This window comes from Ptychodera flava, chromosome 10, assembly GCF_041260155.1.
Source record: "Ptychodera flava strain L36383 chromosome 10, AS_Pfla_20210202, whole genome shotgun sequence".
NCBI classification, from domain to species: domain Eukaryota; kingdom Metazoa; phylum Hemichordata; class Enteropneusta; family Ptychoderidae; genus Ptychodera; species Ptychodera flava.
In genome coordinates this window covers 15,272,110-15,289,483 of record NC_091937.1, presented here as the reverse complement: position 1 = coordinate 15,289,483, position 17,374 = coordinate 15,272,110, and the positions used below count along the sequence as shown (strand labels likewise).

The 17,374-nt window shown below is 38.7% G+C and overlaps 1 protein-coding gene across 1 annotated transcript; it reads left to right on the top strand.

Moving 5' to 3' along the window:
- The first annotated feature begins 4,731 nt into the window (after window positions 1-4,731).
- Window positions 4,732-17,165, top strand: LOC139142092 (mitochondrial pyruvate carrier 2-like). The gene is made up of 6 exons (XM_070711903.1): window positions 4,732-5,044; window positions 7,787-7,827; window positions 12,369-12,453; window positions 13,202-13,313; window positions 14,243-15,292; window positions 16,825-17,165. Exons 1-5 carry the CDS (start codon window positions 4,954-4,956, stop codon window positions 14,334-14,336), a joined length of 423 nt encoding a protein of 140 aa, XP_070568004.1. The 5' UTR covers window positions 4,732-4,953; the 3' UTR covers window positions 14,337-15,292; window positions 16,825-17,165.
- Window positions 17,166-17,374: the final 209 nt, after the last annotated feature.

Below are 17,374 nucleotides of genomic sequence, written 5' to 3'. Positions count from 1 at the left end.
ATTGTACGGAAAAAAATGATATTGCATAACTTCATTAATAAGCAAGCCACACTAACCAAAATCTAATCAGTTCTTGCAAGTAGCATATGGTACCTGTCTATCAAATCTGACTTGAATCTGTTCAGGCGTTTTTGAGTTAACGAGTAAACAGACAGACAGACACACACGGACAGACAGACATCGCTATAACATTAGCCCACGTGTGTGAACACGTGAGCTAAAAAAGGAAACCTTCCTGCCTTATCAGAAATTATACCTTTGTCAATACTGGTGAATTTTGTGATGATGTCCCCTATTATCCAGTACTGTATCCTAGATGTTTTCTACATCTACAAATTCCCTAGCATTGCCAAAACTATAATACGGTGGCCCCTACACGCCACGGAACTCTATTACTTTTGAATATAAACTCTAATTTTTCTTGACAATATCTTTAATATTTGTAAGAGATTTTGTTTCTCCAACGCAAACTTGTAATTTTGTATGGGCAACTTTATCTTAACATTATCTTAACTTTAACTTCTCGAAAGTAGTTTTAGTTTTAACCATAAACAAAATATGTTTCTCAAAAGTATTTTTTATTTTGTAAACAAAAGTAAAAATTTTTCAAGATGACAAACTCCCCTACACGTCATGGAAATTTATTACTTTTGAACATAAACTCATATTTCTTGACAATATATTTAATATTTGTAAGAAATTTTATTTCTTCACAGCAAACTTTTATTTCTGAACGCGGAAACTTTATTTTGGGGTAAACTGTTTTTAAAAACTTTTAACAAAAAAAACTTTAACTTTTAAAAAATAACTTTAACTTTGAACAAAATATTTGTTTCTCAAAAGCGTTTTTATTCGAAAAGAAGTAAAAATTGTTCACAGCAAGAGTTTAAGATTTTTGCTGAGCGCGAACTGAGTTACTTAAATGACATAACCTTATGTCTTTAGAGCAGAAAACTTAAATTCTTAAGAAAAGTTTGTTTTTCCAAGAGTAAAATTAATTTCTTTATGGAAAAAAGATTTTCTCAGAGCAGCAAATTGAAATACAGAGAATAAAACTTTTTTCTCAATGGCGAGAAATTATTTTCTGACGACAACAAAACAAATTCTTTCAAGATATATTTTCCACATATGAGTGTGGTTTAAGAATTTGGTAAAACTGAACTGAGAAAGAACGAAAAAGGAAGGATGAAAAAGTCAAACTTACTTTCTTCAGAGCAAAATTTATTTCTGAGAGGAGAAATATTTCATGTGAGGGCGCAATTACCTATAATGCATAGCAAACTCTTTCTAGAGAGAGTAAACATATTTTTGGGAAGAGTAAAACATTTTTCCGACGAGCAAAACTTTATTTTAACGGCGGCGGAAGTTAAAGTATCCCACCATGCAACACCCAAGTTTGATGACCCAGAGTCTCCGAGACAACCATGACTGACTTCATCGGCGATACAGGCATGCTAGCCCGGCCCAGCTGCAGTACAGTACCTCGAGGTTTTACCTAGGTATTTGGGTCGGACGGTTTGCCGTACTGTACTGCAGCTAGCCTGGCCCTACCCTGCCTGCGTACGATGCTGTGTGTTGGGGCCGTATAACGCCGGGAACACACAGCATCGTACGCAGGGCTATGGGCACGGGCACGCAAACGAGTCAGTTCAACAGTTGCCACTTGTCTGAGTCCCTGAAGAACGGTTTTGTGTTTGAGTGATTCGTTGTGCGACGGGATGGACCGCATTGGATTCCTTCATTAGCTGTGCATGGGCTGTGTGTTACCGGCGTTATACGGCCTTCCACCACATAACGCCGGTAACACACAGCCCTGCCATCCAGAGCTATTCCTTCATCAGTTGCTGTGTTGTGAAATGTTATGTTGTGTGATTCTTTTCTATAAGCCAGATTCGTAATTGATAGAGTCTTCGACTGAAACTGAACCTGGCCCGCCAGATTTGACCACAGTCGAGCGTGGTTCAAAACAGTAGTTGTGGGTCCACAGCTGTGGTGTTTTCGGACGGGATATGCCTTTTACGGGCTGGTAGACTTTCACGTTTTTGACCCCGCAAACCACACGTACGTGAAAGTCAAAACCAGTCCGCGACTGTGGTCAAATCTGGCGGGCTCGGTTCAGTTTCAGTTTCTATAAATTACGAATCTGGCTTCTCCTCTTAGAAAAGATGAATATCACACACATTGGCTGTGTGTGCTGTGTGTTACCGGTGTTATGTGGTGGGAGACTGCATAACGCCGGTAACACACAGCCCTGCCATGCATAGCCCTGCGTACAGGTCTGTGTGTTCCAGGCGTATAGTAGAGAGGTTTAGTTACACGTAATTACGTGTAACTAAACCTCTCTAATAACGTATAATAACGCCGGGAACACACAGACCTGTTCGCAGGGCTATGTCATGCAGAGCTAATGAAGAACCCCAATGCGGTCCCGTCGCACACCGTCTGCCGTCAGGACGAATCACTCAAACATAAAACCGTTCTTCGGGGACTCAGACAAGTGGCAACTGACCCGCTTGCTGCGGATCCGTAGCCCTACCACTCCCTGTGCTGGTTAACATAACCAGCACAGGGAATGGTAGGGCTATGGATCCGCAGCAACTGACCCGCGTGCCCGTAGCCCTGTGTACGATGTTGTGAGTTCCCGGCGTTATACGGCCCCAACACACAGCACCGTACGCAGGCAGGGTAGGGCCGAGCAGGCGTGCCCGTATCGCCGATGAAGTCAGTCATGGTTGTCTCGGAGAGCAGATCGTCCATGTAGCCGACATGAACACGAACTGTCTGATACCGGCTACCAACTCGGAGACTCTGGGTCATCAAACTTGGGTGTTGCATGGTGGGATACTTTAACTTCCGCCGCCGTTAAAATAGTTTTGCTCGTCGGAAAAATTGTTTTACTCTTCCCAAAAATATGTTTACTCTCGCTAGAAAGAGTTTGCTATGCATTATAGGTAATTGCGCCCCTCACATGAATATTTCTCCTCCCAGAAATAAATTTCGCTCTGAAGAAAAGTAAGTTTGACTTTTTCATTCCTTTTTCGTTCTCTCTCAGTTCAGTTTACCAAATTCTAAACCACACTCATATGTGGAAAATATATCTTGAAGGAATTAGTTTTTTTGTCTTCAGAAAATAATTTCTCTCCATTGAGAAAGAAAATTTATTCACTATATTTCAATTTGCTGCTCTGAGAAAATTTTTTTTCCATAAAGAAATTAATTTTACTCTTGAAAAATAAAACTTTTCTTTAAGAATTTAAGTTTTCTGCTCTAAGGACATAAGGTTATGTCATTTAAGTAACTCTGTTCGCGCTCAGCAAATATCTTCAACTCTTGCTGTGAACAATTTTTACTTCTTTTCGAATAAAAACGTTTTTGAGAAACAAATATTTTGTTCAAAGTTAATGTTATTTTTTAAAAGTTAAAGTGTTTTTGTTAAAAGTTTTTAAAACAGTTTACCCCAAAAATAAAGTTTCTGCGTTCAAAAATAAAAGTTTGCTGTGGAGAAATAAAATTTCTTACAAATATTAAATATATTGCCAAGAAATATGAGTTTATGTTCAAAAGTAATAAATTTCCATGACGTGTAGGGAGTCTGTTATCTTGAAAAAATTTTACGTTTGTTTTACAAAATAAAAAATACTTTTGAGAAACATATTTTCTTTATTGTTAAAACTAAAGCTACTTTCGAGAAGTTAAAGTTAAGATAATGTTAAGATAAAGTTGCCCATACAAAATTAAAAAATTGCGGTGGAGAAATACAATCTCTCACAAATATTAAAGATATTGTCAAGAAAAATTAGAGTTTATATTCAAAAGTAATAGAGTTCCGTGGCGTGTAGGGGCCACCGTACTATAAAGTAACAGCAATTATGTACCATTCCAGTTTGACCACTGCCTGTGGGACGGGCTGTGGTGTTGACTTAATCAATTAATCCGCTGATACGGACAGCCGATTAGCAAGTTGGCAACATTTGCAGAACAATTAAAGTGGTATGTACACAGGTTGGAGAGGAGATAAGGACTCGGAGGTAATAACGAAAGCAGTCAGACGGTTCGGAGTCAAAATCTTTATTTGAAATATCACAGTCAAAATTAATAAAATTACTTGTACTTGTAATAAAGCAGTAAGACGGTTTGTAGTCGAAATCTTTAGTTGAAATATCACAGTCAAAAGTAATAAAATAGAATAAACCTGTGCACAAAGATCCCCACCCCAGGGGACTGACTCCTTTCCCCTGTGGATACATCCCCTGTCTCACTTAATTGGCTGGAGTAGGCACAGTTACCTGTGATCTATTCCGCTCCTCGTCTATGCCCCATAGACGTGTGTATATATGCCTGGTTCTTCTCAGGCATATGTACACACGTCTATGGGGCATAGACGCAGAGCAGAATAGACCCCATGCAGGTGACTGTGGAGTAGGCCTGAAACTCAATCCCACTTTGTTGTTGCACCTGAACCCCCTCCGGTTTCGTACTTGTTAGGGTTGGCCTATCATAGGAAGAGTCGGGCGCCCCTACTTCGCTGCAATTGGCGGAGGTCCAGGCACTGCATTGTCCATTAGACCTGTTGTGGTTTCTTGGGTCAAGCCTAGGCCCTCTCGGTTGACCCCACTAATAGTTTAACTTTTCGCCAAAGGTCACCTTCTTGTCTTGGGTTGATGGCGTCTTACACTTGGGACAGTCGTTGCGGAAACGCCCCTCTTCGCCACAGCCAAAACATTCCGAGTTCCGCCAAGTGAAATAAAATATGCCTGCCAGTTATAAAGGAGTCACTCAAAATTTAACAAATATTAAGAAAATATAACTTGTTTGAAATTGAGACCGTCCCTTTTTCATCCGAAAGTTTAATACTTATCATTACTATACGAATTGAGGAACTGAAAATTCAGCTCGACAGCTTTAATATATAGGTGGTCAGACCCTCGAAGAATAGAACAATATCACCGAAACATGGCCTTCGCAACTGCCTGGAGAGGAGTCCTACTTAAGATCGAACGTAGACTTCCAGCCAAGCTCCTGCCGATATGGAATCACCCTGCAGGTATGTATGATTTACGTTTGTTCCGGGCAATTTAATCAATGTGTTCGTGCGAACGACAATGAACGAGACACGGTTTCGGTCTCTACCGTGGGGGTCGGTGGTACATTGTAAAATTTGCCCTTCCTCAGTACACATGCCCTTCGTCTCAGTCTGTGGGTAATTTTTTTCTTGTTTATTCTGTCAGTTACTTTGTAATTTTTCTCTTCTCTGTCTTACTCTTCTTTCCTATTTTTTCTCTTTTCTCGCTACGCAAGTGAGTTAAAGGCAGGGGTCCAGACAGAATTTCTGGCCGAAATTAATTTCTCTCAAAAACTACTGGTCATATTTTGATGAAATTTGGTACACATACGTAGTTTTGATAGCTCTTTCAGTTTATGTCATTTAAATTTGCATAAAAGGTGTCACGTGATTTTTAAACCGACATTTACCCGCCAAAATTAATAAAAATCGATTATATTATGTATCAGCATATTTCATCTTGTAAACAACGTTTAATTTTTTCTGCATATGATAACAGAGTAGACTCAGGTCAATCGACTAATATACTTACAAAGAAAATTTCCGAGTTAATCGCCTGATGTTTCTGCTAAATACGTACGATTTGTAGGAAAAATCAATTCTTGTTTGAATTTCGGTAATTTTTTTTAAGGAAACGTTACCAAATCATTCATGTTAAAGGTATGATTGTAAAGATATTTTCAGCCTTAGTTTGAGGAAAGCAAAATTTCTGAAAAATAATGTGATCTACAAGTTGGAATTTTCGAAAGAAATCTGGTCGCTGTGTACGCGATCGGGCCATCTCGCAAGCCATCCAAAAGGTCATGACCCCGTCGCCGTCGTAGTTACCTTGGATGACAATGATTATTGGATCTGATTTGATGTCTATTACTAAAACGATTTGTAATTGTAAATCGGAAAGTAGCTGCACACATCATCCCTCTTGTCTTGTATGTGCTTTAATGTGTTTTGTGTCTGTATTGGGTAAGGTTGTAAGTGTGAAACTTAACAAAAAGCTTGTTAATTTAAAATAAGCCATGGCGAGACGTGGACATAGTTGGAGTGTCTCAGACCACCTTGACCTTTTGACCCCACGTTTCGTAAACAGTTCGTTCATCATTCGCTTATATAAACATGGAGGTACCAAATGTCTCTCCATGATATAAGAATGGAGGTAGAATCTTTCTTTCTACCTCCATGATATAAATATAGCTCTTTCTTAATTTTATATAGTACCTATGTTGTTGATCTCTTGATCTCTAGAATACTTATGTTTGGACCGTTTTGTGTCCGACTCTGTTCGTTTATGTTTGTCGCCTTGTTCCTAATGCAGTGGACTTTGGCCTTTATCAGTGTATCGCAGATGTTTGGATTTCTTTTGTATGCGATCATCGGTGGTTTGGGGAATAAATTCGTAAATGTTTCGTCCTTTTCTATATGTTCCAAGTTTCCACACAGTGCTTATAGGCTATATTTTGTTGTGACCACTAGTGAGTGCTTTGTCAATTCGTTTGCTCACTGGTGTTCTAGTTGCGAACTTCGTTTGTGATGTTGTGTAGCTTTCCTCTTGTTATCTCTCGTATCTGCGTTTGCACAGTGTTGTTTTTTAAATATTTATGAGTCCTATAAATGCATATTCACGATAACGTTTGACGCCCATGCCTTAACCTACAGAACCTACTTGCGTAAATTCATTGCATTTGACAATCTCGGCCGATCCACCGCCAGTAATCTGAAAAGTATCCGCCACAAGCAAAGCGCCATACTACGCAAAAGTGTATTTTCCTCATTATTTATGGTCGTATTTTCGGCAAATACAAGTTGTTGGACGAAGTTGAACGTAGTGATCTTGCCGAATGAACGTTTGCAGGTTGAAAAAGTTTGTACTGAGACTTGATAATTTTGATCATCATGACACCTTTCTGATAAGTTTCCATGATTGTTATTTACACACAGTGCTTATAGGCTATATTTTGTTGTGATCACTAGTGAGTGTTTACCTAGTTGCAACTTCAATCATATATCAATACATTAACAGGGCAGCATATTCATTTCAATGACGCAAACCCATGACATTTCATAAACTCAATCTTCATATCTAAATTAGTAAGAAAGTTAACCCATGATGGCCTTTGATGGAGATTAACAACTTTAAAATTACAAAGCATCGTGCCTTAGACTATAAGGACGACAATTGCGCCGATAAACATTGTCATGAAAGTAAATTTGCTTGCCCGATGAGGCATTAACATTACGGTTATTTGCTGTGATGATGATCGCAAAAAAAAACAAATGCCTTATGATCGTGTTGATTATAAGATTTTCCCGTTTATTTGCACGATCTTCGATCATGGACGATCATGCAAACACTTAACGGCACGATGATCATGCAAATAACCGAAAAATGCTTCTTATCGACGCGTCGATAGGTAAGAAAAACCACGTTATCGACACGATCATCGTGTCGGTAAAGCGTTTTTTGTCTACAGACATGATGGTCGTGTCGATAGGCGCTACCCTTCCACTGTCTTGTTGTCCTGTGACCACCCTTAATACATTACAACCAAGGGTAGTAGGGCTATAGATCGCCACAATTTATACCCATGCAATTTCACTGTGCAGCTGTGTGGGCACTGACATGACAATAGGTTACTTTCCAAACTGGGTTGAACTCATCAAGAAATGGATAACATTATCTACTCATAAACGAAAATTATGTCACCTACCCTTTTGATTTTTCTGTAGGTTTGAAAACGATCCATTTCTGGGCACCAGCATTCAAGTGGGTGAGTGAGATAAATTTTATTGTAAATCATGACATAGTTATTCATCTCTTGCGTTGCAAGTATTCGTACATTTTGGGTTTGTTTCTAGGAACATTTGTTAATGTTTTCTCCTCATCTGAAGCAAGTTAAGTGTTTGGATAGTGTGTAGAGTATAGCAACACTGTTTATAATTTTCTGTCATTATGGAAGTAGTTCGGCTAAAAACTGCAGCGGAAGAGGTCGTATGGTTGAGATTCCAAAATTTCATGAGAAAATATTTTGCTGTTTGAATTTTTTTGCAAAAACTAAGCCTAACAGTGCAGTGGAACAATGACATTTATTTATTAGGGTTTCGAGACGAAACCGTCTCGTAATCGTTCTGTGTTTTTAGGGTTTCAAGATCTTTCGTCTCGAAACCCTATTGTAATCGTTCTGTTTTTATTATTATTCCTCCGAAGGTTTTGTCTCCCATTCCAACACCGTTGTACCAAATGAGTTCCAATTTGACACATGGGTAAAACTCACAGGACATATTTTTCTATTTCGTTACCATGCCAACTGGTTACATGACCCGGCGTCCATCTTCAATTTAGATTTTTAAATCCCTCTCATTTGCATAATATTAATCAATCAAAATTCCGCGAGGTCATTTTGTGGACCATATAGTAGGGATTTTACATGAAATTGATAGACAGTTACAATAATAATAAATTATATATCAAAAGAAAGCTCTCTTCGAGACCAATTGATTGCATTTTGTTTGATGAAAATCGGTTCAGTACATGCAGAGATGTGTCCTGTTGAATTTGAAAAAAACTTCCTCCTATTTAGAAATTATGCCATGGTAGACACCTGCAGTTATCATTACAACCAGGTGCCCCCATTTTGAACATTGTTTGAGGAAACTAGAATTGCAATTTCTTGTGCTTTTTGCAATAACTCAAGCATTTCTTATTGAAAATTGATGAAATTTTTGTGGATATTGCTGACGAAATGTTCAATGGTTTTTGATTTTTATAAATGAAAAAGGTTATTTAGAATGCTGTTTACAAGGTAAACAAAAAAACAATACCTGTAAACAATCAAATGATACCTGTGACATTGATCACTGGATGCATTATGTATTGTGAACATCAACAGAAATATGATAATCATATTCCATCATATTTACTTTGCATATATGAAAAAAGTTATTTAGATTTATATTTACAAGGTAAACAAATAAACAACAATACCTGTAAACAATCAAATGATACCTGTGACATTTTAGAACTTGATTTAAATTTAACAAATATTTTTTTAGATTTTTTTAATTTGAACTTCGAATTTTTTTTTAATTTTTTTGTGTGATTACAACTTTATTAAATGAATATGAAATATGTCTGATTAATGTAGATTTTAAGTTAAAACAAAGAACTTTTCCAAAAAGTCAAAAAACTTCGTTCTCAACCCTTTGTCAATGCCGTAAAACAGCAACACGCATTTATAGAATGAAGAACTGCATTACTGGATGCAAAGTTAAGCTGCCCCGGAAATAACATAGACCCTCGAACATGTCGAAGTCAGCGGTCCGAAATACAAACCAGTATAAATACAACTTTTTCAAAGTCCGGGACACCATCAATGAGGAAAGAACAAATTAATAATCTATGGCCTTGTTCTTCAGAGAGAACCAAAATAGTCCCCTTCTCGGGAACTAAAGATAGAAACTAAAATTTCAGTATAGTATCGGCAAAGTGTGATGTTCGTCCGTATGCCTACACTGCAGTGCAGTGCTGGCTTGACAACTTCTCAGTGTCTCTATCGAAAAATATCACCCGAAGTCAAACTACTTCAAACAAGATAACGTTTGAAAGGGTAAAGTATATTTCTCTAGATCCTTGCGTTAGATAAGAAATCAGACAAATCAAGCTGCAAAATCATGAACGTCGGAACTCAGCTTAGACCATAGGGGAAAGAAATCAGTCCCCTGGGGTGGGGAGGGAGTTTTTTGTGTGCAACGGTTTACCTTATTTGATTTTATTAATTTTGACTGTGATATTTCAAATAAAGAGTTCAACTCCACACCGTCTGACAGCTTTTATATATTACCGACAAGTCCTTATCTCCTCTCCAACTTGTGTATACACAAGTGTAATTGCTCCGAAAACATTGCCAACTTGCTAATCCGCTGTCCGTATCAGCGGATTAAGTGATTGAGTCAACACCGCAGCCGTCCAACACGCATTAAAATAAGGAAATGCGTGTGTGACGGCTGTGGTGTTGACTCAATCACTTAATCCGCTGATACGGACAGCGGATTAGCAAGTTGGCAATGTTTTCGGAGCAATTACACTTGTGTATACACAAGTTGGAGAGGAGATAAGGACTTGTCGGTAATATATAAAGCAGTCAGACGGTGTGGAATTGAACTCTTTATTTGAAATATCACACTCAAAATTAATAAAATCAAATAAGGTAAACCGTTGCACACAAAAAATCTCCTCCCCACCCCAGGGTCCTTTCATCTGTTCCCTGTGCTTAGACCTCCTGACACAGAACATGCGGCGAAGCGCCGATTACTTGTATGTGATTCCTGGGAGTGCCCGGATGTAAAGTTGGGGTGAAACCATACTCGCTAAAAAGGGCCTTAAGCATCATTTTTCGCATCGTCAGACTCGTAAATATTGCAGAATTAGAATTAATATTTATCATAAAATTAATTTTGGGGCCGAACATTTAAGGAAATCAAGATTTTCTTTCAAAAAAACACAAACGAAACACAAAGTTTGATCACAGATTGAGGTTTTCTCGGCCGATTTTAACGTTTGCCCCCTCAAAATGAAGCCCATGATCTCTACTTTTGTACCAACCCCAAAAATAGTGATGCGATCAGAATAAGTCATGCGGAGAGCCTATCAAAGAGGTATATGTTCGATCTCCTTCGCGGGACATTCGAGGTCACGGCACAACGCTCATAATGGACGCCAAAATCGCCGGTACGCGTGAGTTTGTAGTCGTGCTGCTTTGCCATTTATCGTAGTACAAAAGTGAAAATTTCCCAAAATGAAGTTAAAATAATAATCTACAACACCACAGTTTCATTTTCTCTGATTATTTGGTCTATTTAAGAATTAACACGAAAGTTCGGACTAGACCTGCATCGAACGCGTACGTTCAACACAAATGTCACGTGACCTAAAATCCCTACATATAGCCATGCTCCTATATGCCAAATATCAAGGTCACAGGCCTCGCCGATTTTAAGAAGAAAATTTTTATTTTTCACATTTTCAGTGACCTTTGACCTCCCCTATACCTATGCAGCTGAGCTATGCAAGAGTCAAAGAATGCTGGTGTATATTGGACAATGACCAGCAGGGACCACATTGCACACTACAATTTGGGGGATGCTACTTGACTTTTGATCTCGGCATCTTCAGGCAACTCATTTATTTTGCACATATGTATTTCTGGGCTTGCCGATAGGGCAAAGGGTCTGATTTTTGGTACATAGGGATAACTATGGGAGCAAAGTTTTTGAACAAAATGTCACATGACAAATCACTTCCTGTACCTCATTAATTATGTGCATATCTAATTCTTGGCTTGGAAATAAAGCCAGAGGTCTAATTTTTGGTACATAGGAATAATTGGGAATTAAAGTTTTTTTGACAAAATGCCATGTGATCTCAATGACCTTTGACCTCAAATACACATATACTTCTATAATTAAGTAACCATAAGTTCTACACCCTTCATATTTTGTATGATTGGTGACCTTATGACGACACATTCTCTACCTCATTAATAATGTGCATACCTAATTCTGGCCAAACCAATTGAGCTTGAGGTCTGATTTTTTGGTACATAGGAATAACTTTGGAACAAAAGTTTTTTTTGACAATATGTCACGTGATCTCGATAACCTTTGACCTCATATAGACGTATATGTCCATAACTCAGTAACCATAAGTACTTCACCTTTCACATTGGTATGATGTGATACCTTATGACGTTACATCTTTCACCTCATTAATTGTGCAGTGTGCACATATCTAATTCTAGGCTAGCCAACAGAGCTGATGGTATGAGTTTTGGTATATAGGAATAACTGTGTGAGAAAATTTTTTGACAAAATATCATGTGACCTCAATTGACCTTTCATCTCAATACACGTTTCTATATATAAATCAGTAACCTCAAGTGTTACATTCTTTAAACTTAGTAGGATGGGGACTTTATGATATCACATCCTGAACCTCATTAATTATGCACGTATCTAATTCCGGGCTTTACGGTAAACCGAAACGTCTGATGTTGTTTACAATATTATAACTATGTTACCATTTGCCTATTTTCTCGAAACCCTTCATTGCTGCTTTGCAGCTATATTTTTTATTGAAAGTAATAATTTTAAAATAAGTTTTAGTTTTACAAAGTTGTGGTACTATGTCTCCTTGCTGGTTCATGGCAATGACTCTCACTAATAGTTTCGCATGATTTTCAAGTGCACTATGGTAGTTCTGTCTGTCACTGTGTTTGTCTTCTTTTCCGTAATACTCATTGCAAATTGATTTCAGGGACTTGTCATTGCGGCTATAGCAGACATAGCCCGCCCACCTGAAAAGCTAAGTGCAAGACAGTCTGGTTCATTAGCAGTAACAGGTAGGGACAATGCTCAGGTATACAGTATCTGATGTCATTTTGATGAAGTGTCAGCATCTTAGACAGTACGGCCTTGCTTGTGTGTGACCTAGTTCTATTGGGTCCTGGCATAACATGAAGTGCATTTATTTGAAGTTATTATCATCACTGTAAAGGTAATACTTACACCGATGGGAACATGTCTCTGATGATCTAAAGTACGGCGACGTCTACTTACGCGTATGTGGTATTCTCTTGCTGACGCCTCCCATAGTTAGAGGCGACAGCAAGAGAATACTGGGCAAGTACAGACGTCACCGTACTCTACATCTATTTTAATCAGATTGATGATGATCTACAAACGTCCAATGGTAGTGTTTTTGCATATATTAGTGAATATAGATAGGTTTTGGCAGCTTTTTATTTACATTTCTGCTGTACCTTGTATAAAAGCATCGACATGCCTTGGGAATCACGGTATAGAACACGATTGGGACCAATTTGGGATAATTGGATGGTGAAGTAATGTCGATATAATCTACAAATGTTACCTCATCTGCTTTTCTTTTTACTTTAGACACTTGTTTTTATGAGTGATTTGCAATATTGCAACGTTCTGCTATACGGCACGTAACACTTTTGTGAAATTTGAAACATATGAAAATCCAATTATCCCAAATTAGCTCAAATCGTGTTATAGGGAATTTTATGTGGAATGGTGTAAAAGTTACTAATTACCCTCTGCAAATATTCCATTTTCTCCCCGTAGGATTTATTTGGGCAAGATACGCCCTGGTGATTATCCCTAAAAACTGGAATCTTTTCGGTGTCAACTTGTTTGTAGGATTAACTGGTACGATGCAGCTCACTCGAATCTATTTGTAAGTGCTCATCCATAATTTATAGGGTCTCGCTTAAAGTTACTGGACAGAGAGAGTAAGACTTTACATTAAAACTTTGCAATGTTTGGCATTACCATTCACAGTTTTGTGCACTCTCCACTGGGTGACATGTTGAAAAAAAATGTCGTTTGTGTTCTGTTTGTATGGAAACGTAATTTCTGCTTGGCTATTTTGTGTGCAGATTGGCCATGATGAATGTAATAAACTTAGTCTCGCTTGAAGATACTATGCTTTTCACGCTAATGTTGACTTGGTCGATGATAGCAAGAATGCTACATTCGCCATTGAATGCACAAAATACTGATTGTGTTCAAAAGTGGCACAACCCGTGTGCTTCACCATGATTTCAAAACCATGCACCACTGGACTCTTTGTAGTTGTTACGCCCTATGTCACACGTCAGTGGAAACTACTTTTCTTGCTTTTAGATCTGCGTGAAACACCTCTACATAAACTAAAACTATACTCATGAAAACACACCAGAAAAATACAACCATCAATGTTGAAATCGCAAGCAGGAGTTGAGTGATTTGTGTATTGTCAATGACCAACTTCAAAGTGATGTAATGAGAAGATTCTTACATAGACCTCTCTCTGAACCTTCCATTTCTCAGTGTAGTGTAGCTCATAAAGTTTTAAAGTTTTCAACAAGGGCATGTCACTTGACCTTAGGAACAGTCCAACGTAACCTCTACTTGAATTAGAGGTCAGATCACTGTACTTGATCGGCACAACTTTTAGCAGTCCATGAATCGCAACAAACAGGGAAGAGATTGAAGTGTACAAATCAGTGTAAATCTACAGAAACAACAGACCTTGAAAAAAGCGTCAAGCATAGTTTGGGAGCATATTCTGAAAAAAATTGTTGCTGTGTTATTGATTCTCTGTGTATCATGATGAAATTGCAGACACCAACAGTCCTTGAAAAACCAAGCTGCTGAAGTTGAGGCAACTGAAGAACAGAAGTCACTACCAGCAACTGAAGCTACACCAAGCCAGTAGAAATGGTTAGACATCTCCAACCATCCCCAGTGCCAATCAAGACAGGCTTTACAATATCTGATCTCTCAATGCCTCGAAATCAAATAGTGAATATTAGTGAGATTGGTGTGTTATTACAAAGCTTTGACAATATGCAGTGACATGAGAGATACTGGTAGATGGGTTTTCTTTTGTCATTGTTAGTAATGGGAATGATTTCCAACTTACATTGACCCACATACAACAAACTTCACGCTGTATTTTGTGGCCCTCATGAATTGACGCAAGATCAATTGAGCCATTTTGAGTCTGCAATGCAGATTTCTCCACAAGGGGATTTTGCGGAGTGGGACACGCCTCTAGTTTCTGACCAATCTATTCATATGCTAATGACCAAGCAAAAGGAATATATTTTCACAACAAATAATTATGCAAATAATACATTGTTATTTAAATTTCGCCCCTCTGATTTTCAAGTCTGTGGAGAACACTGTAAGGGGTACATGGTCATGCCCTGAACAGCTCTAAAAACTTTGTTGTGGTTGCTCTTAAAGGTGCATTGGTTTCACAGGGTGATTTATGTATACAGATAGAGATTTTATCAATATGCCTGGTTAGTAACATGTTACATGTTTACAACTATTTTTTCATCCATTTTCCTCTGTTATTTTCTGATCTATTACTTTGTAAGGATATTGGATCAAACAGTAACATGAGATTGCTAAGGTATCTTTGTACATAGTCTTGCTTGACTCCTGAATTCCAGTGAAATGACATGCGATATTCTGCCATTTCTTCATCTCACATATATAATAATGCAAGTGAGTCTTTCATTGTACAAGGCAAACTTTAATCATACAAATACATTGAACGCTTTCATGTAATCCGTGTGTAGCAACGTCAGGGATGGATCATAATATTTGGAGAGGTGGTAAAAAATTTGAAAAAAACATCTTTAGAGCTAAACATGCTTTAAAGCGCAGTGGTCGTCGCGCTGCGCATCCTCCTGAGGGGGTCTCCTCTGTTGTAAACAAATCCAAGAACGCCGCACATGTTACGGGTTGATTGTAATGTTTGCGATATTGCCGCTTGTTAAAATGGCGGCTGATCTGTCACAAGCATACCAACTATCCAAATGTAACACGCAGTAAAAGGTCAATTAATCTAAGTTAAATATCTGCTGAATATTGAACAATAATTGCACGCTGGATTGAGATCACATTTGCTCATGATTTTCTTGAATCAGTTGAATTGGGCTCGGCTACTGTTATCGCTCGAGCCATAGAGGTAGACGTACGCATGTATACGCCAACAGACTATCAACGACCGGGCTCTAGTTTTCGACATCGCCAGCAAGGACGAGAGCTTCCATTTCGAGAGGCCCGACAGGAGTACAAAGACAACAACCCAAACTACAGAAATCTACAGCTCGCAGAGCAATGCCCGCTGCAGCAAGAAGCATCTCTGCATCTGTTCCGTTCCGTGGTCTGTATGAACGTCCGTGTCACACCGGGTATATGACGCGCTACACTCGGCTGTGGAGAATCCAACTCAACTACAAAGTTTACCCCGTTTGGGGGTGCAAACGAGAATTCCGAGTACAGGTATCAAGTCAAGCGAAGGACCTTTCATAGGTCTTCTTGTTATGTGGGGGTTATCTCACTTGAAAGAGGATTCAGACCTACCCGGCAATCAGGAGGTACAACAACGAAGTTTGCCCAGCACCGGTAGGCCTACACCAGCTAGCGGTTGGATCACTGCCATGACCGTGCACAGGACCGGGGCACAGGATCTCTCAATACGTCTATGCACGGTGTAGTCGTGCAATTTCCCTGCCAAATGCTGCGAAAACCCGCTCGTTTTGTTTATTGTTTCCTGTCATTTTACTATTTCTTACCACGTAATACTAGGAGAAGTAAGACATGGTGATCAACAGTTGGTTGTGGGCCAAGTCGTAGCGGGCCAGTACGTTGTGGGACAGGATTCTCTATACGGATTCTCTATATCCGTGTACGTCAACGCGGTGACCGTCTCCCAACAACATCTCACGTGTCCTGCTCTGGCTTGCCGATCATGGTCTTGAGTGTAATTTTTGTGTTAGGCATTGTGCTTGTTGCTGGTCTACATATATAGGCAATGTTGATCATTTTAGTTATGTATTTTCACTGTACTATACATAGCATTGTGTACAACCAGCGTGATCGCGCGCGATCAAAGCTTTTGTTCACTGTGTCTGCGTGCAGTAAACTCAGCGACATAATGTGCTGAGTGTAGTGTCCCAATGTTTGTAGCTCTACATGAGTTTATAGATAGAAATACACCACTGAAGTTCGTTTCCGATCTTAATATTTTACTATTGCATGATGTTGAGTCTTACAAAGGCCTTAACAAAGTGGGGGACTGCTCCATCTCACTCCTACTGAAGTTGAGAAGACTTATGTTTACAAAAAATTATGTTTATCAACAAAAAAATCACGCACGCGCAGCGCGACGACCACGGCGCTTTAAGTCAATGCCACGCAGATTTTGAAAAAAAATTCAAACGGAGGTCTGCTAAAAGTAAATTTTGAGGGAAAAAACAGTATGCATGCAGTGTAAAATCGAATTAATGGTGCATGTCAGCATTGTGATCACCCATTGCTGAAAATGTAGTGGTCGAATGTGTGTGTACGTAAAGTCTGTTATTTCATTAAGTGCAATTGCCAAGTATTCATTTTATCATCAGGACTATTTTACCGAAAGATGTGGTGTGTTGTGTGAAACAGGGTATCCAGATCTCTCATGGATGGTATAAGTTTTTTACCCTGATTTGTTTTTAAGTGTATGCTCACAATAAAGACCAAAATTCTGAATGTGTGTTGTTTTTTATTCCTAAAAATCACTCATGTTCAAATGCGTATTAGATGCTGGATCTCTTTACTGCTGATAATACCAACGTGTCAATTAAAAAATGTTATACCATTGGCTGGGTAAAGTTGACGTTCCATGCAACTTCCACAATACCAGAGATTGGGAAAGGAAATCATGAGTCCTGTTATTTGGTTTGAAAATCATCTCCG

Excerpts from the sequence above, each read along its gene's own strand:
- LOC139142092 (XM_070711903.1), top strand. The coding sequence starts at position 4,954 with ATGGCCTTCGCAACTGCCTGGAGAGGAGTCCTACTTAAGATCGAACGT. Across the intron at positions 5,045-7,786 it reads GATATGGAATCACCCTGCAG|GTTTGAAAACGATCCATTTC; the intron begins GTATGTATGATT and ends ATTTTTCTGTAG. Across the intron at positions 13,314-14,242 it reads CAGCTCACTCGAATCTATTT|ACACCAACAGTCCTTGAAAA; the intron begins GTAAGTGCTCAT and ends ATGAAATTGCAG.